Below are 25,219 nucleotides of genomic sequence, written 5' to 3' on the forward strand. Positions count from 1 at the left end.
CCGGGGCGAAGAACCCTCTGGGTGGATTTCCTCTCTCGGCCCCGACGTGGGATGGGTTCTGGGGGTGCGGTGCACACCAGCCTCTGGATTCGAGGTACCCAAAAGGCGCGAGGCTGCGGCCGGGATGTGGAGCTGCGGCCAGGTTTGTGGGGGACCTGATGGCCTTTGAGTGTTGCTGGCGAGGTTGGAGAAAGGGTAAATCTCAAAGAACAAGCAAACCAAAGGTTAAATCTCAAAAGACAGGCATGCAAAAGAAAGAGCTTCGGTTTGACTTTCCGGAGAACTTATCTCTGTCCTGGTTTTTCTGCTGTGTTCCTGTGGGTTCTCAAATACCCAGAATCTTCTTGAAGGAGTTGAACTGTTTGGTCTTTTCAGACCCTTGATAGCCGTCACCTTCCATCAAAGCTTATTCCTCAGGCCTTTGTGCTTCGCCCCTTCTCATGGGCTGTGTGTCCCGTGTCAGGTTGCGTCGGCTTTGAGGACACGTTCCCGTCCATATGATAACGAGCACAGACAAGAGGACCAGGTGGGATGGTGTGTGTGAAAACCCTGCCAAGCGTGAAGGGGAAGAGATAGGCCCCCCTCGTTGCCCCCGAGAGCGAGCCCACCGCACACGCCCCACCTCACAGGCTGGGAAGCTGGGCTGGTCAGAGCAGTTCTTGCCATCCTGTGTCACCTGGTGACCTGCCTTCTGGATGGTGGGGAGGGTTCTCAGCCTGGTTCCCTGGCCAGTCTTGCTTCTGTAGGAGCATCACCGTTCAGGTGTGCATCAGTGTTTCCTCTCTAAGTGAAGAGGTCTAACAGGGAAACACTCCTTCTTACCAGAGGGGATTAACTAGGTAGGATTTAACACGAGAGGTTCCTCCACCCGAATCCCCAGGATAACTGGCCTTTTAGACACAGGGTCACTGTGGTTTGTGGTAGAGGCCCCCCAGCCGTTCCGAGAAGGAATGAGACACCCCTTTACAAACTTTGCGACCCGCGTTCTTCAGACACCCCTAGCTGGCTGACCATTGCACTTGATTTAGTTTCATGAATGGGTCATGAGAATAAAGAAGATAGCCACTGAGAGGAGAAGAGTGTCCGGCTGGGACGATCAGAGGGAGAAAGTATGCATCTTGCATCACGGGAGAAGGAGGCAGAACAGGTTCCGGGAGCGGGGGGGCGGGGCGAGGGGGGGTTTGGGGGGTGGGGGGAGGCTCTCTCTCGAATGAACCCACTGGCTGGGGAAGCGTTTGGCCCAGAAACGTTGGATGAGGCCGCGATGACAGCACAGAGGACTCGCAGAGACAGGCATTCCAGGGCCAGCCCCCAGCTCCCTCGGCTCCTTTCCTCTTAACCCCAACTCTCCCTGGGCGGCCCGCCTGCAATTAGTGCCTGTGGACAGTGGCCGTGCAGCCCCACCCCCTCGGTCCTCCCACTCAATGGGGCTCCGTCTCCGTCGGGGCCTCTCCTATAGGAGAGCTTCCCCTGCGGTGCCCGGGCTTCCCGCTTGTGGCTTCCCCACAGATGGCAGGGGTGATGTGTTTTCAAAACTCGATAGAAAAGGTTGAAGGTGCTGTGACTCTGTGTGTGTGTGTGTGTGTGTGTGTGTGTGTGTGTGTCTGGGCTGTCCCCAGGGATCGGCGTTGGAAAGTCGTTGAAGGTGTTGTGACTCTGTGTGTGTGTGTGTGTGTGTGTGTGTGTGTGTCTGGGCTGTCCCCAGGGATCGGCGTTGGAAAGTCCCCGCTCCCACACTGAGCAGTGGCCTTCGGGCACCGCCCACTGGGAGGGAGGGGGCTTGGCCCCGAGCCCCCAGGGAGCCGCCTGTGTCCCCAGAAGCCACAGGCTTTCCTCTCCTCCTGCAAGTGGCAGCCGCACTCCACTCCGAGTGGAAAGCCCGGCTCTGCCCTTGGCCCCGGGCCAGCATTCCTGGCTGTGCGAACAGGATGTGGAATGTCCGAGGGGCCCGCCCGCTCGCTGTATATGTGCGCGGCCGGCCGGGAGGCGACTGCTCAGGCCGCTCCTCCTGAGGGCCTGGCTCCCTGGTGACAGCGCCCTGCTCTTTCTAGTTCCACCTGCGTTCAGCGGGCCGTTCCAGACCCCAGCCCGGCCTGGAGTCTGGCTGAGGGGGAGCGTGGTTTTCAGAGGACTTGTCTCTTCCCTCCGCCTGGAGAGCCAGGCTGCGGCAGGCTCGCTGGCAGCCAGGACCCGAGGCCCCTGTCCCGGGAAGGGGGCAGGCCCCCAAGAAGCGTCCTGCAGCCTCTGCACCGTGGCCAAGCTGCGTGGGAGCCCTGATGGGACACACCCGGGCCCTGTGTGACCACTGGCCGTCATTGGCGGGGTGGCTTTTATCCTTTATCTAGTTCAGCTCAAAGGTGTGACTCTGGGGGTGACCTGCCAGGCCGCCTCCCAGCTCCTGTGAGGGTCCCGCAGCCAAGCCTCCGTCTGCGCCCAGGAGCCATGTCCTCCCTGTACACCCGGAGCAAGGACTTCCCTCGGAACCGCAGAGCCCAGTCGGACTCGCCCCCAGCCTCCCCCTCCCCGACCGCCAAGACGCTCCGAGTAAGCAGACCTCCAGCCAGGGTCCTTGGCGGGTGTGGATGGGACCGGGGCAGTGGGCTGGACACAGCCTGCGGGGGGGCCTCTCCGCAGGGGTTTGGGTTCACAGTTCTGGGTGCAGTCAGCGCCTGAGCCGACTGAGATGTCAGCCTGCGATTTCTGTCACTGGTGGGACTGTGGGGTTCCAGCACTGTGTCCCCCCACTTTCCTGAACTTCCCTGGCTGTGTTTAGTGTCCCCCTTTCCTGTGTTCTCTGGGTCAGCACGAGCTTTCAAGACAAGAGCCTCCCAAGTGGCTGTGAAGTTGTGCGTGAACTTGGATCATGTGTGTGTGAACTTGGGTCATGTGTGAGTTCTGGGAATACTTTTTTGCAGGCGTGTACGCGAGCGGGTGCCTTCTCGGATTTTGTGTCTCTGAGTGAGTTACACAGAACGAAGTGGGCAGGAGTTCCAGACACAAGGGTCCTCTTCCTGAGTGACCGCCAGGAACTTTGCGCTTAAAAAGCCAACCAGGTTTCTCCTAGCTGCCGACAGCCAGCGGGTGTTTGTAACATCCAGGCAGACCCAGCCCGGGTGTTTATGATGTCTAGGCAGACCCAGCGGGGGGGGGGGGGGGGGCTGTTTGTAACATCCAGGCTAATGCAGTGGTTGGCGGGGGGGGGGGGGGGTTTGTAATGTCCCAGCAGACCCAGAGGGGGGTGGGGAGGGTTGTTTGTAGCATCCAGTCTGACCCTGCCGGGGAGGGCGGGGGGATAACATCCAGGCCGACCCAGCCGAGACATCTCTCCATCATCTCTCGTGCTTGTTTCTGTGGACGTGGTCGGCATGTGGACTTAGCATGGCCTCCATGGGAGGCCAGCAGGGCAAGCGGCCGGCCACATTAGGTCGGGGGCCAGGTGGCAGCAGAGCACCTGCAGAGGGGAGGAGGGTGGTCGTGGTCCTCATTTGGGGAGACCCGCTGTATTCCTTCTGAGCCGTTCTACATCCCCGGCAATGACTTTCTCACGGTGTAAACCCCAGGGAGGAGAATTTGGCATGTGGCCTGTGGGTCTGGGACCTTGGCCAGAGATGCGTCGTTGCTGGAATAGGGAAGATCTTGTCACAAAGGGATCTCACTCACCAGTGCCCCCTGGGGGAAGACAAGGGGCCCCCATGTCACTGTCGTGAGTGTGGGGGCTTCCTGTGGCTGCTGGCGGCTGCTGGGCAAGGTCCCCAGGCTGGAGGTTTCCCAGTCCCCATGTCTCCTGCCAGACCGGAGTGCCTTTGCTGTAAAGAGCCCTCAGCATCACTCCGCCCTGATGCAGGGTAGCATCCCATCAGCCGACATGCGTCGCCGGACAGCCCCTTCCCCTTGGAGGGGCTACTGTTTTCTTCTGTCTCAGCCTCACGGCTGCCTGCCCACCCAGTGTTAGACAGAGGGCTCAGTGTGTGAGAGCTTGGGAATTTGGGTAATTGGAAACAAGACGTGGCGTAAATGAGACGCCTCCCAGCTTCCATGGCCCTGGGGGACCTCCCACCTGGCACCCCTTCCAGGTTCTCGGACTCCACTTGTGCTACGGCGTCACAGAGGGTGATAGACACGCATGATGAACTGGGGGCTGTTGACGCCCAGATGAACTCCCTCAATTCCACTGTCGCCAAGTTTCTTCCCGTGTCCGCAGGGTGGCGGTGCATTTACTCACCTGCCTCCTGGCACCGCTTAAGGAGAGAGACTGCGGTATCACTGCAGGCTGGGGCTGGGGGCGGAGATCTGACAGCCGGAAGCCAATCAGGGAATGATCATCAAATGCACACTTTCACCACCCTGTGTGTCCCCCACCACCACCTGAAAGGCGGGTCCCCTGTCCCCACGTCACAGGTCAGTTCACTGAGGGATGCAGAGCGGTGGTCCCCCCCGCATCTCGGCAGGGAGAGCAGGGTCCGATCTGGCCCTCCTCGTCCACAGCCTGCAGCACATGTCTCATGCAGAAGGTGAGGGCTGTGTCGGAGTCAGAGATGGCAGTCGAGAGCTTGGGCGTCTGCGGAGGTCCTGACCCAGCATCGACAGACACCTGACACTGGGTGCAGCCCTAGCGTGTGGAGCTGCCGCCCCCGGGCCGGGGCAGAGGTGCTAGAGGCCCTCCTGCGGAGCCATTCCTGCTGGACGGGCGCATGGTTTGTGACTTGTGCTTAGTGTTGTCGACAGGCCTGCTACTCAGCACTTCCACATAAGGAAAACCCCTCACAGGGAGTTTCCAGTGGTGGCAGCTCACATGGGAGAGTATTTAGGAGACCTTGCTCCTGGCCAGGTGCTCAGGAGGCCGCCTGTAAACTGCAGCTTGCACAGGGCTTATTCTGACTGGAGAAAACAAACACTAGGATGATTGTTCAGCAATTAGAAAACTGGAAGTATCTTATCACACTGTTAAACTCCCAGCAGCATCTGAAACTTTGAATGTTATGTAATTCAGTGTTTCTGTACTCAGTAAAACAATGACCCTTTTTAAATAATGTAGGAACCGAAGTTTGCCTAGAGATTATGCAACTAACATCTTCCCAGTGAAATAACCACTTAACGTGTGAAAGGCAGTACGTGTCCTCACCACCCAAGGTTTCTGTTTACTTCCTCTAGTTCATATTTTATTTTATTTTATTTTTTTGGCTGTGCCAAAAGTTCCCAGGCCAGGTATCGGACCTGAGCCACAGCAGTGACAACATGGGCTCCTCAACCCACTGAGCCACCAGGGAACTCCTACTTCATAGTTTTGAAATAAGTATTGTTCATTCTCTGAACACAAAATTATGCTGTTAAACATGGTTTTAAAATCCACCCGCTAGGAGTTCTTTGGACTTTCACTCGGGGTTCACACTAGTTTGTCACTTTGTCTCTGAAAATTGAGGGCTCCCTAAGTGACAGATCTGCTAATCTCTGATTTTTTAGGAAAGCAGAACTTCCAAGGTCACGCCCGCATCTAATGGGAACCACACCTGATGTTTATTTTTGAGAATTCCAGGGCTCAGCCTCTTCTCACGTGACCAACTGCCTGGGTGCCAAGTTCACACAATTAGTGTAAAAGCTTCCTTTGGATCTGATTTTCCAACATAAAAAATAGTAATAATTCTGGACTGCAAATATATTATACACGTCCAGGTCTTTTTTGCTTCTTAACCATTGTGAATGTTATTGGGGTCTCAAATTTATAAATTCTATTAACTTAGAAACCAGTCAGTTTAAATGGTTTAGCATTTTTATTTATTTGTTTATTTATTGTCTTTTTAGGGTCGCACCTGCGGCATATGGAAGTCCCCAGGCTAGGGGTTGAACTGGAGCTGCAGCTGCCAGCCTACACCACAGCCACGGCAACGCCGGATCCTTAACCCACTGAGCAAGACCAGGGATTGAACCCACAACCTCATGGATACGAGTGAGGTTCATTCCCACTGAGCCACAGTGGGAACTCTGATTCAGCATCTTAAAATCATCTTGAAAGCAAAAGCCAGGTAATCATTGTTCGATATTCTCAAATTCTCATTTGCTAATTTAACAGAACATTCTTCAATATAGAGCATATCCAGAGATAACACAACACTTGAGAGTGTCTAGCTTGTAGTGCTGCATTGATATTTATCACACTGAGTAGTCCTGACGTAGGTCATCAGCTGAACCCTGGGAATCTTTTAACGAGGCAGATTTTCTTTGAATTGGTTGGTATTTATGATACCAGGATTTGACCTGCATCTGTAAGCCAAGATCAGTAGCACTGTTCCCGTTTAACCCGGATTGTTATTCCTTCAGGACCTACCTCCTGACAGAAAACACACAGATTTTTCATCCCAGCCATTAATGTAAATAAAAGGGAAAGTTTACCGCCTTGTTCTGTTTTGAATGAGCGCTGCACACTAATGGGGTGCACCTGCTCGGCACCCGGGGACGGGCTTGCTGCGGAGAGCTCGTCCTCGGCCCCTTCCCTTCCAGACCTCGGCGTCGGCCTCCCTCCTGGGTGCGTCCTTCGCGCTCGCCCGGCCCCGAGCAGCTCTCTAGGGTATGACCTCATCCTTTGTTCATCTCATCCTGCAGCTGGGCGCTTCCAGTCTGAAATCCATTCTTGACTCCACTTTATAACCTGTTGTTATGGGACCAGAAACATTTGTCTGGGGGAGTAATGCTGATTACGGGTGCAGTCTGTTAACCATGATTCTTCTAATTAAAACCGCTTGTTTATTGGGGTTTGGTTTTTTCACTTCCACTCAAGAAAAGTCAGTAAGCAGTAACTCTTTGTTTGTTTTGGGGTTTTTTGTTTTTTGTTTTGGCTTTTTAGGGTCACAGCCACAGCATATGGAGGTTCCCAGGCTAGAGGTCGAATCAGACCTGTTGCTGCTGGCCCATGTCACAGCCACGACAACATGGGATCTGAGCCACATCTGCGACCCACACCACAGCTTACGGCAACGCCGGATCCTTAACCCCCTGAGCGAGGCCAGGGATCGAACCCGCAACCTCATGGACATTAGTCGGGTTCATTAACCACTGAGCCACGGAAACTCCAGTAAGCAGTACTCTGGAGTCCAAGGGACCTTCCTGAGCAAGAGGAGCAGAACCTATAGGCATAAAAGCATTTTTCCTGCTTTTGGAACCATTAGCTGAATCCGAGATGGAGGGGCTGGTTAAGCCAGACCAGAGATGGTTTGTGCCAGAGAGGCTGCTTCTGTAATGAGTGGACACCAGGGCCACCTACCCTGCTTGCAGTCCTCCTTGAGCATCTGCTGGGGAAGGGGCTGTAGTGGGCTTGGAACTCAGAGCCTGCCCTCAGGGCACCAGGAGCCTCCTTGGGAGATGAGAGAGGAACTCGAGCATTACCACAGAGGGACGTGAATGTGCCAATAAGGTATGTCAGCTCAGGCGCTCTGTTTCAGGAGCTCCACGAGGCGGGAAAGGCCTGAGCCCGCTGGACACAGGGTAGAAGCAGACATTGCCACGGTGGGGAGAGTGGCATTGTGTGGAGAGCAGGTGTGTGCAGCTAGGAGCTAAGGTACAGTCATTGTAGCAGGAAGTTGCCCTGGAGCCATCCAGGGGCCAGGGCCTGGGGGGGTTATCCTTCAGGTGAAGGGTCGAGAGCTTGGAGGCGGGTGCCGTGGTCAGGACGGCTTGTTAGAGGAGTCTCACCGGGGCTGAGGGGCCTGGGGAAGCCGTGGGGCCTGAGCAGAGATGAATCTCTGGCAGTCCTCCGGAGGAGCATCTGGCTGTTTAGAGAATTGACAGGATGAGGTGGGATGAGCCGGGGAAGAAGGGGTCGGGGGTGGCTTCAGGTCTTCGGTTTAGGCCACTCGGAGGGACTGTCAGGCCACAGCTTAACTGGCGGAGGGGAGCAGAGGGGCTCACGTGGAGACGGGCTGAGTCGGAGGCGCTGTGGACCGTTCGGATGCTGCTCTCCTGGAGGTAGTTGGGCAGAAGCTCAGGAGAAGGTTGTGGGCTGTGAGCACGGATGTTCATGATTAAACCCAAGGCCTCGGTATAGCGCAAGGGACGCACGCGGACTGAAGTTCGGGGGGGTGACAGCAAGCAGATCGGAGGGCTCTCCCCCTCCAGTCACCGCTGGGGCCTCGTGCAGGAAGACAGGGGTCTTACATCTCGTGACTGTCTGCAGGTACTTGGTCAGCCTTACGTCACAGTGATAAGCTTCCGTCCCAAAGAGTCCACTGGGCTAAGAGTTTAGGGTTCTAACTTCACTTTCAGTACGTAACCAGCCGTGACCCCTGCGACCCCTGTGTCTCACATCCGAACAAGCTCCCAGGTTCTTCAGTGTTGCTTCTCACTTCTTTTCTCAGCCTCCTAATACGTGGGTGAGCAAGTGCTTAGCATCCGAAAATTGAGGGACAAGGCTCGAGCTGGCTTTCCTCTGCCATTTGTCCTGTTTGTTTCTGGTCTTGCCCTTGTGTCATGCAGGCCGTGGCGGCTATCCACACCCCGGAGGGTTCCCATCGCAGCCCGGAGCCCAGTTACCTTCTCTGGCCACACAGTGCAGCAATCTAGCCGCATGGAGGTTGAGACAGTGTCTGTACCTTGCCTCGCCCTGCTTCTGCATCTTGGTGGCAGAGCTCAGAGCTTGCGTGGACGTCCAGGATCAGCCTCACGTGTTGGTTATCTGGGAGAGGGCACAGCTGCTCAGACAGTAAGGCAATGACCTTAAACGTCTGCAGGTTAAAAGGGGGAAGTAGGAGTTAGCCTGCCTTATCAGAATCTACACGGAGTCAGAACCCTTTCCTGGAGTGCAAGCCAGCAAAGCACCAGCAGGTGGGGGACCAAAGAGGATGAGAGGGCCTGGGCGACAGAAGCCAGAGGGACCCAGAGCATTCATTCCCTGTGCCAGGTGCCCACACGTCGACACCTTACACACAGGGTACGGTCCCCCTCATTTACTGACGGGCACACCAAGGCAGGGGGGAGCTGGTGGTTACCTGGGGTCACCTAAACATGGTGCTGGAGCCAGCAGCAGGAGGCTGTGGTGTCCCCGTTACGTAACACCCGAGCTACTGCCAATACTCCTGACTGTCAATTCTGCTTTGAAATGAGAGACGGTGATGATAAGGCCTATTTTAAAGAAGGAGAAACTTGGAGTTCCCCTGTGGTGCAGTGAGTTAAGGATCCATCATTGTCTTTGCTGTGGCCCGGGCTCATCCCCTGGCCTGGGAACTTCCCCATGCCGCAGGCGAGGCCCAAAAGAAAAAGAAAGAAAAATAAATTTCACAGAATAATTTAGGAAGAGACAAACCAATTTAGATCAAGTCAGAATTTTGCATCATTTTAAAATAGGTATGGTTTTGTTATTTTTAAGTATCTATGTTAAAACTGTCACTAGGCAGAAAAGATGTGCTGTGCCCTTGGAGGTTGTAATCAAAAATCTAAAGTTTTAGTGAGTGTATTTAAAATAAATAGTCCTCAAAAGCCATTTGTAAGTGCTCAGAAGTAGATCTTTTTTTTTTTTTTTGTCTTTTTGTCTTGTTGCCATTTCTTGGGCAGCTCCCGCAGCATACGGAGGTTCCCAGGCTAGGGGTTGAATCGGAGCCATAGCTGCTGGCCTGCGCCAGAGCCACAGCAACACAGGATCCGAGCCGCATCTGCAACCTACACTACAGCTCACTGCAACGCCAGATCTTTTAACCCACTGAGCAAGGCCAGGGATCAAACCCACAACCTCATGGTTCCTAGTCAGATTCGCTAACCACTGAGCCACAACAGGAACTCCAGAAGTAGATCCTTTTAAGTGAGGTTATTTCTCCTCTCTTTTTATGCTGTCAGTTATAACTTTTAAGCAGGTGATACAACGTGCCCTTCAGCTCAGGACCTGTCATATTGTTACAAGTCCTGAAATAGAAGAGCCTGGATTTCTGAGGGGTCTTTATCCTGCCAAAGATCAAACAACCTGCAAGTGTGCCCCTTTCCTAAAGGTCTGCACTGTTCAAATCCCTGTTTTTCTCTAGGAGCAAAAGGTAAAAGCCCCTGAATCCTGAGCACCTTGTGCGTCTGCAGCCTTGGTCCTTCTGAGGGTCTGAGAGGTCAGATTTCATGGAAGAATCAAAGCAGCTCCAGTCCCTGACCTTTCAGAGCTGCCGGCAGACCTGACGGGGTCCCAGCTCATCCAGGTTGCCCACAGGTCACGCAGGACGGGCCCCCTCCTCACGACCCCCCAGCTCGGACCCTGGCCGATGCTCTGGGAAGGGCTGCCCTTCCAAGAAGCCTTGCTCTCTCCCGACGGCCATTTCCGCGGCTGTACCGGGAAGCCTGGGGTCTGGCTGCATCCGCGTGGTCACTCTCGTCTTCACAGCTGTGCTCATCCTTCCTTTCTGAAAGCTTTCAGAAAGCTTTCTGAGGTCCTGCGGTGTCCACTCTCCCCTGGGCACTCCTCGCGCACCAGGAGGGCTCTGCCTGACCCAGTCTGACCTCTGCTCCTGACTCGAGTGGCCCTGGGAGGCGGGCGCTGCAGATCCTACTTCTGGAGGGCTTTTGGGGTGCCCCACTGCTTGCAGCGTGCTGGCGTGTGGATAAGGCTAACGTGTGAGTTAATATCTCCTGTGGGAACAGAGAAAAGGAGAAGACAGAGGCGGTCCCTAGCCTTGTGTGGAACTTACCTAGAGGCAGACGGTTTCACCTTGTGTTACGGAGGCCCCGTCCTGAGACGTGAGGGCTGGAGAGCCTCCCTGACCCCTCTGCTGGGGCTGGTTCATGACCTGGTCTGAGTTAGAGTAATTGCTACCCAAACGGGCTGCTGAGTGACGATGGTCCCCCCATAGAAGATCTCCCTCTTCCCCGGCTCTGGGCCTGGAGAGGTGTGAGGACGGCCAGAGCATTGGCCTTGTGGACCCGGGGCTTCTGTGCAGATCCTGGCCGTGCTTGGGGCCCCAGGCGCACCGGCCTGTGTTCTGAGTCTACGTGAGCTGCCCGGGGCTGTGTGGACCCAGACTCGGAGCTGCGGGAAAGCAAAGCCGAGTGTCCGGCGTGGGCCATGTGGCCCCCATGCTGGAGCCACGTGTGTTAGAGCAGCTCGCTGGTCTCGGCCACGGCCACCTGGTGGGAAGGTGGCCGGCAGACCACACCGGAGCCTGCAGGTTGTTTCTGGATCTCGAGGCTTCAGGGCTGGTCGTTAAACACAGAAAGGCTCACCTTGGCTGTTGCAGGGACACTCGAGTATATTCACATATTTCCTTGTACCGTAGGTATGTTGTGTGAGTTCCAGAAGGTGTAGAATTCTTCAGGAGCCAGAAGCATCCACAAGGAAAGGTTCAGGCCTGCACAGCAAAGCACCCACGGCATCCCAGACATGTTAGGGCAGCAGGCTGTGCGGTGGAAGGTGGCTCTCCTCCTGGCATTTGAAATGAACTTCCTAAAATGTTCACTTAGATGGCCTGGTCTGGCCCCCTACACGTGATGAGGGGGTGCTCTGGGCACCACTGACCCAATCAGCCAGCCCTGAAAGCAGAGAGCTTTCCTGGCTGATAATGGGATTGGAGAGCCTCCCAGCCATGGCCTCAGCCTAAATGAGCGTGAGAGCAGGGTCTTCCCCGAGCTGCAGATGAGCCGCTCACGAGAGCCTGAGCAGGGTTGAGGCAGAGCCAGCCTGGGCTCCTGATCTGCAAACTGAGACCACCAGTGGCAGTGCCAGCGGCTCAGGAGAACTAGTCCAGTAAAGAGCATACTCAGGGATCTTCATTGTTCAGATGCAGGGGGCACCTAACACGGGCCCCAGCATCTCTGTCCCCTACTGTGACACCTTTGTGTGCATCTTGGAGGGTTTATCCCCCGCCGTCCGTGTGTTTCTGGATGGTCCAGGATCCCCAAGCATGCGACTGGAACAGTAGAGACTCAGCTAGGTTCTTGCCCACACTCCAGCCCGCTACCCCGGCTATTGAGGTGGCAGAAGACCAGACAGCCCGTGTCTCTGAGGTGAACGTAGGAAACCATTCTTAAACTCAAAGGTTAGAAATCACTTTTCAGTGAGCTCCGGGCACGGCCACTTTGCTATGGGTCCTCGCCGAGCCGTGCCCGCACCCCGAGCGTGAGGGGCCTTCCCAGAGCAGCTTGGGTTTCCCCTCTCAGCCGGGCGCCAGAACGAGGTGCCAGATGTTCCTTCTGCTCCAGCCTTCTTTGGGGAAGTGAGAAACTGGAGACATTTCCCATCGCTGTGGGTCAGGCCCTGACTCCCAGGAAACAAGAGTTAACGCTCGTTTCGGTCCTGGCGTAGATGCGTGACGTCCTTTGCTCCTCTCCCCTGGGCCCAGCTTTCTCCAGCCACAGCTTTATTTTAAACTTGGTCAACAGAGTTTGGTTTTAATTATCTGCCTTCCTGAACTCCCGATAACTTCCAGTTAAAAGCTTTTGTGGGATTTTTCTAAGCCGGTCTCTGGTGTTTTGAGGGCCCTACACATTTGTCAAATCAAAAGCAGCCTGGGTGCTGTCCCCTTGCAGGGTCACCCTGTGAATTAATGGTGATCTTCGCTCTGTTCTTTTATTAGAAACAGGCCCCAGCCAACGAGATGATTATGGGAGAATTTCAGGAGGTATAAAAGGAAGGAGCTTGCTTGCCTCTTGGTTTGGGACCATTTTTTAAACTACGGTCTTTCTGGCTCATCTTTCTTCTTTTCTATTTTCTGAGTTCATGGCGGTTTCTGAGCTGCTTTTGGTCTGTGCAGGCTGCTGCAGGCCCTGTCCACACCGTCTGTGGCCCCCAAGTGGGCCAGAAAAGCTGTGCAAGTAATTCCTTTCTGGAACAATTTCCGTTTGGTTGAGACGCACCAGAGCCCCGTTGTTATGGCCATCACACCTTTTGTCTGCGGGAGATGGTGGGACCACGGGCTTTAGTGGACACACCTCCCAAGATGTGCTGACTGGAGCCTGTGCCTGACCTGCAGCCTGGATGGAAGATGGGCCTGCTCTGACTTAAGTGGTGTCCTCGGTGCAGATAAGCTATTCAGACCTGGCTGCAAGAGTAACTGCAGTTTTCCAGGGAGGGAGCTCACAGGGAGAGGTGGGCCCCCCAAAACGTGGATGAGCAGTGCCCAGGCCTCCAGGAGGCCGACTGCTTGGCCTCCTTGCCTGCTCCCCACTCGGCTGACTCTTAGACTCTTCTCAGGAGAACGCAGCCTTTGTTCCCCACCTCCCACGACGTCGCTCACTGGCTCCCTGGCCTGAGACACCTTGGCGAGCCACCCTCTGCCTGACTCCCGCTCGGCTCCCCTGCGGGGCGGCAGCTGTTCTGGATGAGTGTCAGGATGGCAGGAGCTGTGCTGCCTGGGAGCCGAGTCAAGTCTTCCCCGGTTCAGCAGCTCTGCTCCTTTTTCCCAAGAAACCCAAACTCTTCTCCCTAAAGCTTACCAAACACTGGGATATCTAGGATACCAGGCAGCCAAGCAAAACAGTCGTTTCTGGACACGTGACATCAGAGGCCAGGGAACCGAGTCCTGTGTACTAATCAGCTGCCTTCCAGCCACCGAGAACTTTCTTCTCAGGCTGATTTCTATTAAAACGAGAACCCCTTCTCCTTTAGAAACCCCGGGTGTCTTCCTTCTGTGAGATGATGCCGTTGGTGTATGGTGACCTCTGCTGCAGCCCAGGCTTGTCTGGCGAGGTCTGCGCTCTGCTCTGAAAGGTCGGGGGGCCCTTCCCAGGCCGCAGCCGGGCTGGCCCCCCAAGGCAGTGCTGCAGAGCCTGCGGGTTCCAGGGAGCTCTGGGAGTCAGTGTCGCAAGAGCGAGGACTGCCCCAGAGGGAGTCCTGTTTCCTCTGACACCTTGATCAGGTGACACTCTCCTGCCTTGTCTACCAGCCACTCGCCACCACCTCTGATAAAGTTCACCCCAAAGACTTTGATGCCACAGATCCTGACGGCCTAAAGAATGTGACAAGCAACAGACCACGCCACTGGCTTTGCTCCCGGTGAGCAGCGATGTGCGTGTCCTTGGCCTCTCGGGCGGCAGTCAGCGCATGTGAGCGCCCTCGGCCTGCCTCCCCGCGGGCCGGCTTCGGGATTCGAGGGGCTGTTGGACAGCTGGGACCCTGCCCTTCCTGTCCAGGAAGCAGGGGCTTTTCTGATGGTCCCGCTCACCTCTCCTTTGTGGCTCATGCCTGTTCTCATTTTGCCTGGGTTTCGGAGGTAGAGGCCAGCGTCACACACAGCGTTCGAGGCTGCCGTGTGTCTGTCTGAGGCCTCTCTCGGGTGTGACGCTTCAGACCATCCCAAGTGGAAAGGTCGGGGGTGTGTCATGCTCACGGGAGGAAATCAGTGGCGATGGTGATGTGCTCTGATGGGCACATGGTGGCTAAAGGTTGAGATGAGGCCGTTTCCCTCTTAGTGAAAAGAAAAGCGGCTTCTTGGTGGCACAGCAGAAATTATCACAACCTTGTAAATCAAGTGTACTTCAATAAAACTTAAAAAAAAAAAAAAGAAAGAAAGAAAGGAAAGCTAGTTCTTATAGAGGCAGGTGCCAGAGTCTAGACAGCAGCATTTATGGCTGGAGACGTAGCTGAAATGCTACCCAGCAAATCAGGCACTTACCAAGGGGAGGTCAGAGCACCTTCCAGTGAGATCCCACGTTTGAGGAAGAACCACGTCAGGAGGTGGACACGGCTTGTGGGTCGCTTACTCAGACCTCAGTGTGTGCACAGCCCCCCAAGATGGGCTTGTGCTTCAGCAGGGGCGCACGGAGGAGGCACGAGGCAGCCCCTCTGCTTGCAAGTAGTGGCCTGGCGAGGGCGCGGGTGCCGTCTTTACGAGGCTGTCCTGCACGGCCCTCCCACAGGGTGATGGCACAAGTATAGACGGGCTTCTGGAGGGCATTTGGGTGCCTGTGAGCTCAGTGTCCATCTCAGGTCCAGGTGCACTTGCTCTCCTCCCCCAGCCACAGCAGTGGTGGCGGGGTAGGGTCGGGGGGGAACCAGCCTGCAGGGTGCACTTCCTGGTCACTGTCCCATGTAAGAGCCAGGGTGCCTGGTCCAAGATCTTGGTGCCCAGGGTCGTCAGAAGCTTGCTGAGCACCTGTGTTCTGGCCTGCGGCCCCCGCTTGTGAACAGGGAGTGAGGTGGTGGACGGACCACAGGGACCCCTCCCCTAGCAACCTGTTCTTAAACGTGTGTGTTTCTCTGCGTCTTAGGAAGTCAGGCCCCAGGGGTCCCACTGCTCCTCTGCGCCCTCCCTCCCTGTCCACACACTATCGCGTCCTCAAGGTCTCCCTCTCTGTCATGCAGCTTCTCTGCTGCTCCCTCCTGGTGCCTCCCTGTGGGCCCTGAAATCAGAGTCCCTTGCATTTGCTGGTGCACAGTTCAGCCTCAGGTATGCTTGGGTCTCGGGCGAGTCTCAGTGTACAGTCTTCCTGGGCTGTGAGCCTTAGCCACCCCTCCACACACACACACACACTCACCCCAGGCGGGCGCCTTCAGGCTCTGACCCCAGAGCTGGCAAGCAAGCGTGGCCACCAGGTGCAGCCTCAGCACCCCCAGTGCACCTGGAGCGATTTTATCCAGGAATTCTGGAGACATGATTAAAATGGAGTTTCTTTTGACGGAAGCCTTCCAGTCAAAGGCAAGAACCCTTAGTTAAGGTTGATAAAGTGATTGACAGCGTGGAGTGTTCATCAATCAGCATGAGACAGGAGTTCCTGAACTCCAGATTTCGTAGGCGTCGTAGGGGGTTCCGCAGGGATGTGTGAGAATGTTAAAGACACAGCACGTGCTTTTCTTAGGATGCCTCCGTCTGCGACCGGGCTTGTCTTCATTCAAAAGCCAATGAATGAAGACAAGCACAGGGGACCTTTGCAGTACTGGGAGGAAGGCCCGGCCCTGGGTCTGTTGAAAAAGAATCTGCCAGGTTGAGGTGAGGCTGAGGGCGTCTGGCAAGTGTGCAAGGGCATTGAGGAGTAAGCCCCGGACTGAAGGGGAAAGTTCCATGGGAAAGAGCCACCTTCAGCAAGGTTGCCTGGTCTGTTCCTCCAGCCTCGGTGCTGTCACCCTTTCCTGGGATGGCGTTGGTGTGGTGTCACGCTGCCCAAGGGTCAACAAAGCAGGGTCACCAGTCATGCCCAGAAGTGCAGGGGTTCACTGCCCAGCTGTGGGCTCTCGGGGCCTGGTTTCTCGTCCTCTTTCTCTTGTCGATCCTTGAGGATTTTGTTGGTTGGTTTATTTACTTGTTTATTTATGGGCCGCCCTGTGGCACATGGAGCTCCCGGGCCAGGGATCATATCTGAGCTGCAGCTGCGAACTAAGTAAGCCACAGATGCAGCAGCGCCGGATCCCTAACCCACTGTGCGGGGCCAGGATCAAACCCGCGTCCCAGCACTCCCAAGATACTGCCGATCCCATTAGGCCATGGCGGGAGCTCCAGGGGATTTTGCTATTCTTTAACACCTCTTAGAGACAAAACTCGATATATTCAAATCAACTGAGTTTTAATTTGCCTGAGTTCCCTTTTTTCAAAAGTGGAGATAAGAGGGTAGAGGTCATCTATGATTAAAAATCGATGTGAGACATTCTCAGTGGCTGCCGTCTGCAGTGGCCGTAGGTAACGGAGCCCACAGATCTGTAAGCCTCCTCTTCTTATCCTTGGCGTGTTGTTAACACCATCCTGAGACCAGGATGAGCCCCTGGTCTGCCCTCTTCAGCGTCTCTAGCAACCCGCGCCAGGGAAGCCGGGCCTCTCCTCAGCCACTGCGGTGGTTGGGGGTCTGTGAGCTGAAGGAGGATAGCAGAGAGGCAGCTTCACAGAACAGTTTGGGAGGCAGTCCTTTTACATGTTGCTGAATTCCAGTTTAATTCCCTTGCGGCTAGTGGGTCACGGACACCAGCTGAGACATCTGATTTGAAAAGTGCGTTGAAATGGAATTGATACCCATCCGTCCCTTGCTAATGCTGATTTTTTGTTTGTCTCCTCCCCTCTCTAGCATGACAGACTTTCTAGGTAAGAACTTCCCTGTTTTATGTGCATGCTTCGCACTTGTGAGTCGGTGCATGTCTGGTTGCACGCAGCTTCCTGTAGTTTGTCGCATTTCCACACCCCCCATCTGTTTCGTTCCACAGCCAGCGCAGCAGTTCCCACCTTCCTTGTCTCCTGCCTACAGGGAGGCTCCCACTCGGGTCACTCTGAGCCCTTCCCTCTACATTGGTTTCCTTGGAGCACCTGTCCCGGGCTCTGTGCCAGGTGCCAGGGAGGCAGAAATGAGATGCTGTCCTTGCCCCAGTGAGCACCTGGACAGACAGACCATTTCAGTAGGATGTAGCAGGTGCTGTCAGGGGAGCAGAGGGATGAGGCGGGTAGCCTGCTCCTGGTTCAGGGCCTTCACCGCCGAGCAGACCCCGTGGTTCAGCAGTGGGCCCGACACAGTCCCTGGGCCTGGGCTGAAGACCCACTTAGCAGCCGCTGAAAAGGTAAAGCATCCTCTCAGTGTTGGAGGAATGATCCTCGGTAATCCGCACACGGTGTCAAAGGATGAGACCAAAATAACAGAGACAGTGCAGCCAAAAGCAGAGCCCCTGACTTCCGCTGCTCCTCTGATGAAGAATGTTAGAAGGTTGAGTCTTACAACTTGTCCAGTGATTGAGCTGAGAGACATATTTTAAAATTTACAAACTTGCTTTTGCTTACCCTCTCACCAGGTACCAGCTGAGGATAAATATAATCGCCACCTAACCCAGCTGAAAATTTGTTCTACAAAATTGGTGGAGAGTGGTGTTTTCCTATAGTTAATTTTTTGTGAGTTTTGTTACATTATAATGGCCATTTTTGAAATTTCCCTAAAGACTTCAACACATGCTATACAACTGTAGTGATTAAGACAGTGAGATACTGAAGGTTGATGGAACACAACCTTCCAGGTGGCTCCCAGAAGTCCATGCGACTTTCCAACTCAGTGCAGAGAAGGTTACTCAGTAAGTGACCAGTGGGACGGTGACCTGACTTGGAAATCTAGATCCCTCTCTCAAGCCATACTAGAAAAAAACAAACAAAAAACCCACCAAATTTCAGAGGGATTACAGTTTTTAAAAGAAAAAAATTTTACTCCAAAAATGGAAGAGAATATTGGAGTTCTCTTTGTGGCACAGTGGAAATGAACCCAACTAAGATCCATGAGGACAGGGGTTCTATCCCTGGCCTTGCTCAGTGGGTCAAGGATCCAGCGTTGCTGTGAGCTATGATGTGGGTTGCAGACACGGCTCAGATCCGGCATTGCTATGGCTGTGGTGTAGTCCAGCAACTACAACTCCAATTCAACCCCTAGCCTGGGAACTTCCATATGCCACGTGTGTGGCCCTAAAAAAAGTAAGTAAATAAAGTGGAAGAGAATAATTATAATCTTTATATAGACTACCACAAAGGTAAAAGTTGTCCCTTTTTTGGCCGCACCTGTGGCATGCAGAAGTTCTGGGGCCAGGGATTGAACCCAAGCCACAGCTTAACCTGAGCTACAGCATTGACAATGCCAGGTCCTTAACCCACTGAGCCACCAGGGAACTCCAAAACTTGTCCATTTTAATTACACAAAATTTAAAATTTTCTGCTAGTAAAAGGTACCAGACACAGAGACAAAAAATGGGAAGAATTTTTTTGCAACCTACATTAGATAGTTTTGAAAGCCTTACTGTATATAGGATGGTCTGCAGTGTAACAGGCAGAAGATTAACAAAGGCTACAACAGGTGATTCAGAAACTAAGATAAATAACCAGAGACCAGGACGATTTTAAAATGTTCAAACTGACAACAGGAAGATATTTCTCCTGTCGGATGGATAAGGACCCTCTCTAAAGGGCAGTGTGGCAACACATAGACCAATATCTAAAATGTATTTGCCCCTTGACCAAGCCGTTCCACTGCTCAGATTTTATCCCAGGAAAATAACTGAACAAAAACACAAGATTTGGAGATGAGTCTTCCCACTGTAGCATTATTTGTAAGGAGTTAAAAAATCCTGGTGTGTGTGCGAGTCTCGAGGATGCCGTTCTCGTGCGGCCATGCAGCGAGGCTGCCGTTGCTCCCACAGCACCCTGCCCTGCCTGTGGCGTAGTGAGAGGGGAGGGGAGGGCAGGGCGAGGCATGAGGCAGCATCAGGCTGCTCCGATTTTATTACAGAAACACTGGCTTTGCCACGACGTGAACCAACCTGTGAGTGGTGGTGGTTCTGGGGCAGGACTCGGGGGTGACCCCCACTCACTTTTCATTAGACATAGGGTGCCAGGGCTTAAATTTCTCAGCAAGCACGTATTGCTTTTGCAATCAGGAAAGTCAGCAAAGAGGTTTTTGGTTTTTGGGGTTTTTTTGCCATTTCTGGGGCCGCTCCCGCGGCACATGGAGGTTCCCAGGTTAGGGGTCGAATCGGAGCTGTAGCCACCAGCCTACACCACAGCCACAGCAACGCGGGGATCCAAGCCGCGTCTGCAACCTACACCATAGCTCACGGCATCGCCGGATCCTTAACCCACTGAGCAAGGGCAGGGATCGAACCCGCAACCTCATGGTTCCTAGTCGGATTCGTTAACCACTGAGCCACGACGGGAACTCCAGCAAAGAGGTTTTCTTTACCCAGACCTTTTTCAGAATAGGAAGAAAAGACTGTTGTGGGAACTGCTGTAGGACTTAGCCCCTGGTGTCCTTAGGAGCGTGCCCCCGCCCACATCACCCTTAATTGCTCCTCTGCCTCTTCTGGTATCTAGTCCTCCCCCCCTCCCCCCGCCGCCCCCCACACTAGCTGCCACGGGACAGAAATGTCAGGCAGAAGCCCCACAGCCGTGCCTCCTCAGACCGTCCCGCTTCTGCAGGGCTGCTTTGTATGTAGCAGTTTCACAGGCCACATTTTAGACTAGAAGGAGCAAAGTCCCGGAAAATACAGACCAGTGTTTAGGACGAGGGTGATGGGCATCCACTTAAACAGGACGTCGGCTGAGACGCCCTTCCACTCACCAGTCCCAAGGCTGGAAGACCACCGTCCCCAGTAGCACGAGCTCGGCTGTGCAGGATGTCAGGTCCTGACCACAGGCGCAGCGCTCTTGATGTGGGGCCAGACGAGAGGGAAGGCCAGCTCTCTTGGCACTGGGGTGGCGCCCTGGGAGTGTTTGGCCTGCCGGCATGTGCCCCCTCCTCGCCCCCGCCCAGAGCTCCAGGGCCACGTGGTTCTGCCTCACTGACAGTCCTCTGGGTTTGTTTTCAAAGAGCCATTGCCACCCAAGGCTCTTTCGGTTTTACTTATTTTTTAGGGAGTTCCCTTCGTGCCTCAGTGGTTAATGAACCCATCTAGCATCCATGAGGACACAGGTTTGATCCCTGGCCTCACGCAGTAGGTTAAGGACCTGGCGTTGCCATGAACTGGACTGGTTCCTAGCCTGGGAACCTCCGTGTACCACATATGTCAGTAAAACTTTTTTTTTCTTTTTAGGGCCACACTGGTGGCCTGCACATCGATTTACAGTGTGGTGTTAATTCTGCCCTACGGCAGAGTGAGTCAGTCAGAGGTGTCCTCACTTCCATTCTTTTTCAGGTTCTCTCCCACACGGGTCATCACAGGATACAGGTCCCTGTTGGCCAGTCATTCCTTCCGCCTCCGTGTGCATACACCCAGCCCAGACCCCCCACCTTTGCTTTTAAAAGCACATTCTCGAGGGAGCTGCTCAGCCCTAAACTCGTTTGAAAAGCTCCGAGGTTTAAGTCAGCACGTAGGCCCAGACCGCCCGTCTTGCCAGTTAGCCCCTTTCCCGCCCGGCGTCGCGGCCGAGGCGTCCTGGCAGAGCTGCCAGGCGCCTCCTCGGAAACGTGCGATCCAGCCTCCTTTCTGTTCTCCAAAACTACATCACCCTGTGCATCTCCTGCAGGTTGGAATCAGGAGGCAGCGAGGCCGGCGGGGAGCGGGCGTCAGCGCGAGCCCGCCGGGAGGCCCGCCTCGCCTCCCTGACCGGCCGCGCGGAGGAGGACAGCGGCAGGGACTATAAAAAGGTGGGCCCCGGGCCCCTGAGTGTGGGGTGGGGCACGTAGGCCCCCTGGTGGGGAGGCAGCAGAAAGGTGCTCCAGGACAATAGGAACAGCCCCCGCGGTCCCCATCCCGCTGAGAGAGGCCCTCCTGTGGTCATCCGTGCTGGACAGTGCACCTCTGGCGGGACAGTTAGAGGCGTAAGGAGCAGGGAGGGTCTAGAATCATAGACGGGGAGAAAAAGCAGCACTGTCTGGGCCCCGCAGGACCACTCGGTAGACTCTGATGTTTTTAGCAAACACGTGCTTTAATGAGGTCCTGTCAGCATCAACCAGATACCTCTTGGTGATGATAAATAATAAAAATCTGGTTTAGAGGATTTACATCGCTTTATGGTTCTTGCAGCAGGGAACCCAGCTCCAGGGACCAGCCCCAGAACCTTCCTTCAAGGGCTTGAGATGCCAGAAAAAAAAACTTTTTCGTTAAGAAGTGTTTGTTTTGGGGAGTTCCCGTCATGGCGTAGCGGAAGCACTCTCACTAGGAACCATGAGGTTACGGGTTCAATCCCTGGCCTGGCTTGGTGGGTTAAGGATCCCATTTGCCATGAGCTGTGGTGTAGGTCGCAGACTCGGCTCAGATCTGACGTTGCTGTGGCTGTGGCATAGGCTGGCAGCTGTAGCTCTAATTAGACCCCTATCCTGGGAGCCTCCATATGCCACAGATGCAGCCCTAAAAAGAAAAAAAAAAATGTTTGTTTTATTTATGTTTTGTTAAGCAGAATTTGGCTTAAATCAATACGCACGCTAGGGCGGCTCTTAAAAACAAATCTCTTTTGCGTGGGAAGCACATTTGTAAGCTGTGCAGAGCCCCCCCCCCCCCCCCCCAGCAGGAGACGGAAGTTGGAAGCGTCCTCTGTCTGCAACACCCAGGTCTTCCCCGCCGACCGACCCTCGGCCTGCATGGAGTCTGGGGCGGTGATCCTGGGTGCGGAGTGTCACCACCAGCGTGTGGCGACACTGAGTAGTTCCGGGAGCCTCCGGGTGGGTGACCTGAGCCCCTCTCCCCTCCCTCAGCTGTATGAGAGTGCCCTGGCGGAAAACCAGAAACTGAAGACAAAACTTCAGGAGGCCCAGCTGGAGCTGACAGACGTGAAAGCCAAGCTGGAAAAGATGGCCCAGGTGAGGCAGGGGGACGGGCGGGCAGTCGGCAGGACGGCCCTGGCCAGGGCCTGACTCGGGGGTTCAAACAGCACTTGACGTAAACCTGGAAATTGATGGCTCCATGGACAATTCCTGGTGGCCTGAGTGCTAGGGATTAATAGTATGGGTTAGCTGCTCGTTTCTCAGTCGGAGAGGAACAGACTGTGTGTATGAGCGCCTCCTGCCATCCAGCTGTCTGCACACCGCCCCGCCCCCACCCCCACCCCGCAGAAGCTCCGACAGCGCATCCCTTGACCCTTGGGGTCCAGGCTTCAGGGCCGAGAGCAAGCGCAGGGATCGCACAGTCAGAGCAGCCTGGGTCGCTGGGGAAGAGCAGTGACTTTCTAGCCAACTGCTTCACTGGGTGTGTCGGAACATACTTAGCTTTTGCCAAATACAAGTTACTGAATTCAGAAGACGTGCTGTTTACCAAACATGGAATTGTCTGGCAGGACAACGGAGGGAGGGCCCGTCAGCCCGCACAGCTGCGGGGGGCGGTTCACGGGGACGCGGTTTCCACTTGAAAGGCCCCCTCAAGCTCTAGGGGGCTAGGATTCCACCAGCACAAGACACATCTCATTCTTTGTCCGAGTGAACTGGCTCAGTTCTCTGGGCTGTGAACTCAGTGAGACCACGGCTCAGGCTCGGCCTGGAGGTCTAAGCGGCACAGCTGCTGTGTCCGCCGCTGCCCTTTCCTTCTGCTTGTAGCGGTTCAGGCAAAGGCAGGCGCTGTGACCTTCAGACCAGAAGGTGAGAGCCCAGGACAGGAGCCAGAAATCCACGTCTTACTGCTGGTTCTGGCTGCTACTTAATTTTGGGGGGAAAAAAAAAAAGAAAGAAACCTCTGCGGGAAGACTAGCATGATGTCTGTATTTATTAAATGTTTCTGTGCCTGGTGTTGGAAATAAAAATAGTCATTCTGTCATCACGAAATGTCTACTGATGGTCAAATGTTGCGCCCAGGCCTGATGTGCCGAGGTAGAGGGGCTCAGGGTGACCCTGAAGCTGTTCTTCCCTTTGCTATCTTTATAGCTAGAGGGGCAGCTCAATCTTGATAGCCCCTCTGCAAATTCATATTGAAAGCCAAAGACCTAAGACAAAACTCTAACCTTTTATTCAAAAAAAAAAAAAAATCTTATTTAATCGGGAAGCCCAGAGGATAAAACAGAAAGAGTGGACGTATTCTGGTCAGAGCAGGGCAGGCCCATAAATGGACCCCTGAGGCCCCGAGAGCCCAGCCCCAGTGGAAACCACAGCCTCCGTGCCCAGCGCAGAAGGAGCAGAGCCGGACGCTTGCTCAGAAGGGCACCTGGAGCCTTCCTCAGGCTGCAGGATTAGAGTTGGGGAGGGGCGGTGAGGTGGGAGAAGGTAGTCACCCTTGAGGTGTGAGCATGCATGTGAGTGTGGGGTGTGTTTGTGCGTGTGTGAGTATATGTGTGTGCATGTGTGTGTTGTATGTGTGAGTGTGGTGTGTGTGTGTGGTATGTGTACACATGTGTACATGTGTGTGTGGTTTGTATGTGCATGTGGGATGTGCATGTGTGAGTGTGGTGTATGAGGGCTAAGTCTTTGTACTCGACGAGACCCTGTCGAATTTCCGGGAGTGCCCCTGCCGCCTCGCTCTCCTGGCGGGAACCCCGTAAATGTGGAGGGAATGTTAGGCTTAGCGGCCTGTCAGACCTGTGCGCTGGGCCTGCTGTGCCGACAGCTGCTTCTGGACGTCCGGCGGGAGTGGGCTAGGCTGGCCATCCGGCCCTGAGACAGCTCCAGTCACAACTGCTCCTTCATTTGCACCCGCAGAAACAGGACAAGACCTCTGACCGGTCGTCGGTGCTGGACGTGGAGAAGCGGGTACGTGTGGGTGGCGCAGCCCGGCCCCTCTCTCCGGGCGTCTCTGTGCTGTTCGTGCCCACAGAGCCCTTCTGAAGAAGGCAGACTCCACACGGTCCATCCTCAGCTTAATGACCATTCTCTCTGGGATTCTGGACAGTGGTTTGGTTGCTAGTCCTGTGAACTCCTCAGAGTTCAGGCCTCTCCCCTGGCCCAGGCTCGGTGGGGTGGCAGGGCCTCCAGAGGCCACCCCGGGTAAGCAGACCTGTACACTCCCACTTGCTGCAGTGTATTGGGTCCGAGGCCTGCCTGCCCCTTGAGAACAGAACAGGAGGGAACAGCCGGGCCCAGTGCCGCTGGAACAGGTTTTAGGACTTGAAACGTGAGCCGACAGAGCGGCCTCTGGCTCAGCCGCTGACCCCTCCTGACGTTCTTGGTTTGGGAAAAGTAGATTTATTGGTGAACTCAGCTCTGACTTGATCTAGGCATGTCGTACGTTCCTATCTAGTTGGAAAGCAGCTCAGTTTTGTTTACATCCCATAGCACTGGGTTCCGGCTCGGTCAGGAGTCAGGTGTCGGGGAGAAGTGAGCTTGGGGGGAGGCTGCTGTTTGTCCATTGGCAGAGACATCTGCCTCCCCCTGACACTGGAGCAGCAGCTCCTAGGAATTTGGGGGGCATCACTGGAGACCCCACTTTGTTAATAGACAGCAAGGCTCCTGGGCACTTTTACGGAGGGGCTCCAGGCAGCCTGGTCCAAGTCTGATGCATGTAAGCGAGTCTTGGAACCATCTGGCAGGAAATGAGATGACGTGGTTTTATCTGGGTGGGACCCATGGTGCTCCAGCCCCTCCAGCCGGCTGGGGTTTGCCTGAGCCACGAGGCTGCTGATCTCTTGGCGGCTGGACCTGGGGGCAGAGATGGGGACACGGATTTTCAGCTCCCTTCCGAATCATCTCCTTGTTTTGAACAGGAGAGGCGAGCCTTGGAGCGGAAGATGTCGGAGATGGAGGAGGAGATGAAGGTACAGGAGGCCCGCAGGCGGCATGCGCACTCCACTGCTCAGGACGGGTGGGGGATGGGGTGAGACTGCGCCCCTAGGCGCTTGGCGAACAAAGGGGACAGGTTCCCCTGGGCTGGAGGCCAGCCTGAGCTAAGGTTTCTGAGCCTCGGCTTCACCCTCAGGGGCCGCCTGAGCTGCGACAGCAGGGTCTAGCTTCGGCCTCCCGGGAGGAGCCC

General features: G+C 55.0%; 1 protein-coding gene across 8 annotated transcripts in view; it reads left to right on the plus strand.

Annotated features, from left to right (window-relative positions):
* Positions 1 to 25,219, plus strand: part of PPP1R12B (protein phosphatase 1 regulatory subunit 12B) — a 172,094-nt gene that overhangs the window by 135,608 nt on the left and 11,267 nt on the right. For 7 of the 8 annotated variants that reach the window (XM_047754849.1, XM_047754851.1, XM_047754850.1 and 4 more), the window contains 5 exons: positions 16,942 to 16,958; positions 20,859 to 20,979; positions 22,027 to 22,131; positions 23,953 to 24,003; positions 24,954 to 25,004. In XM_047754849.1, coding sequence (XP_047610805.1) covers positions 16,942 to 16,958; positions 20,859 to 20,979; positions 22,027 to 22,131; positions 23,953 to 24,003; positions 24,954 to 25,004 — 345 coding nt within the window. Of the gene's footprint in view, positions 1 to 1,653; positions 2,545 to 16,941; positions 16,959 to 20,858; positions 20,980 to 22,026; positions 22,132 to 23,952; positions 24,004 to 24,953; positions 25,005 to 25,219 lie in introns of those variants that run through there. The other variant, XM_047754861.1, reaches the window with a different exon arrangement.

Source organism: Phacochoerus africanus, chromosome 12 (assembly GCF_016906955.1).
Source record: "Phacochoerus africanus isolate WHEZ1 chromosome 12, ROS_Pafr_v1, whole genome shotgun sequence".
Lineage (NCBI taxonomy): Eukaryota > Metazoa > Chordata > Mammalia > Artiodactyla > Suidae > Phacochoerus > Phacochoerus africanus.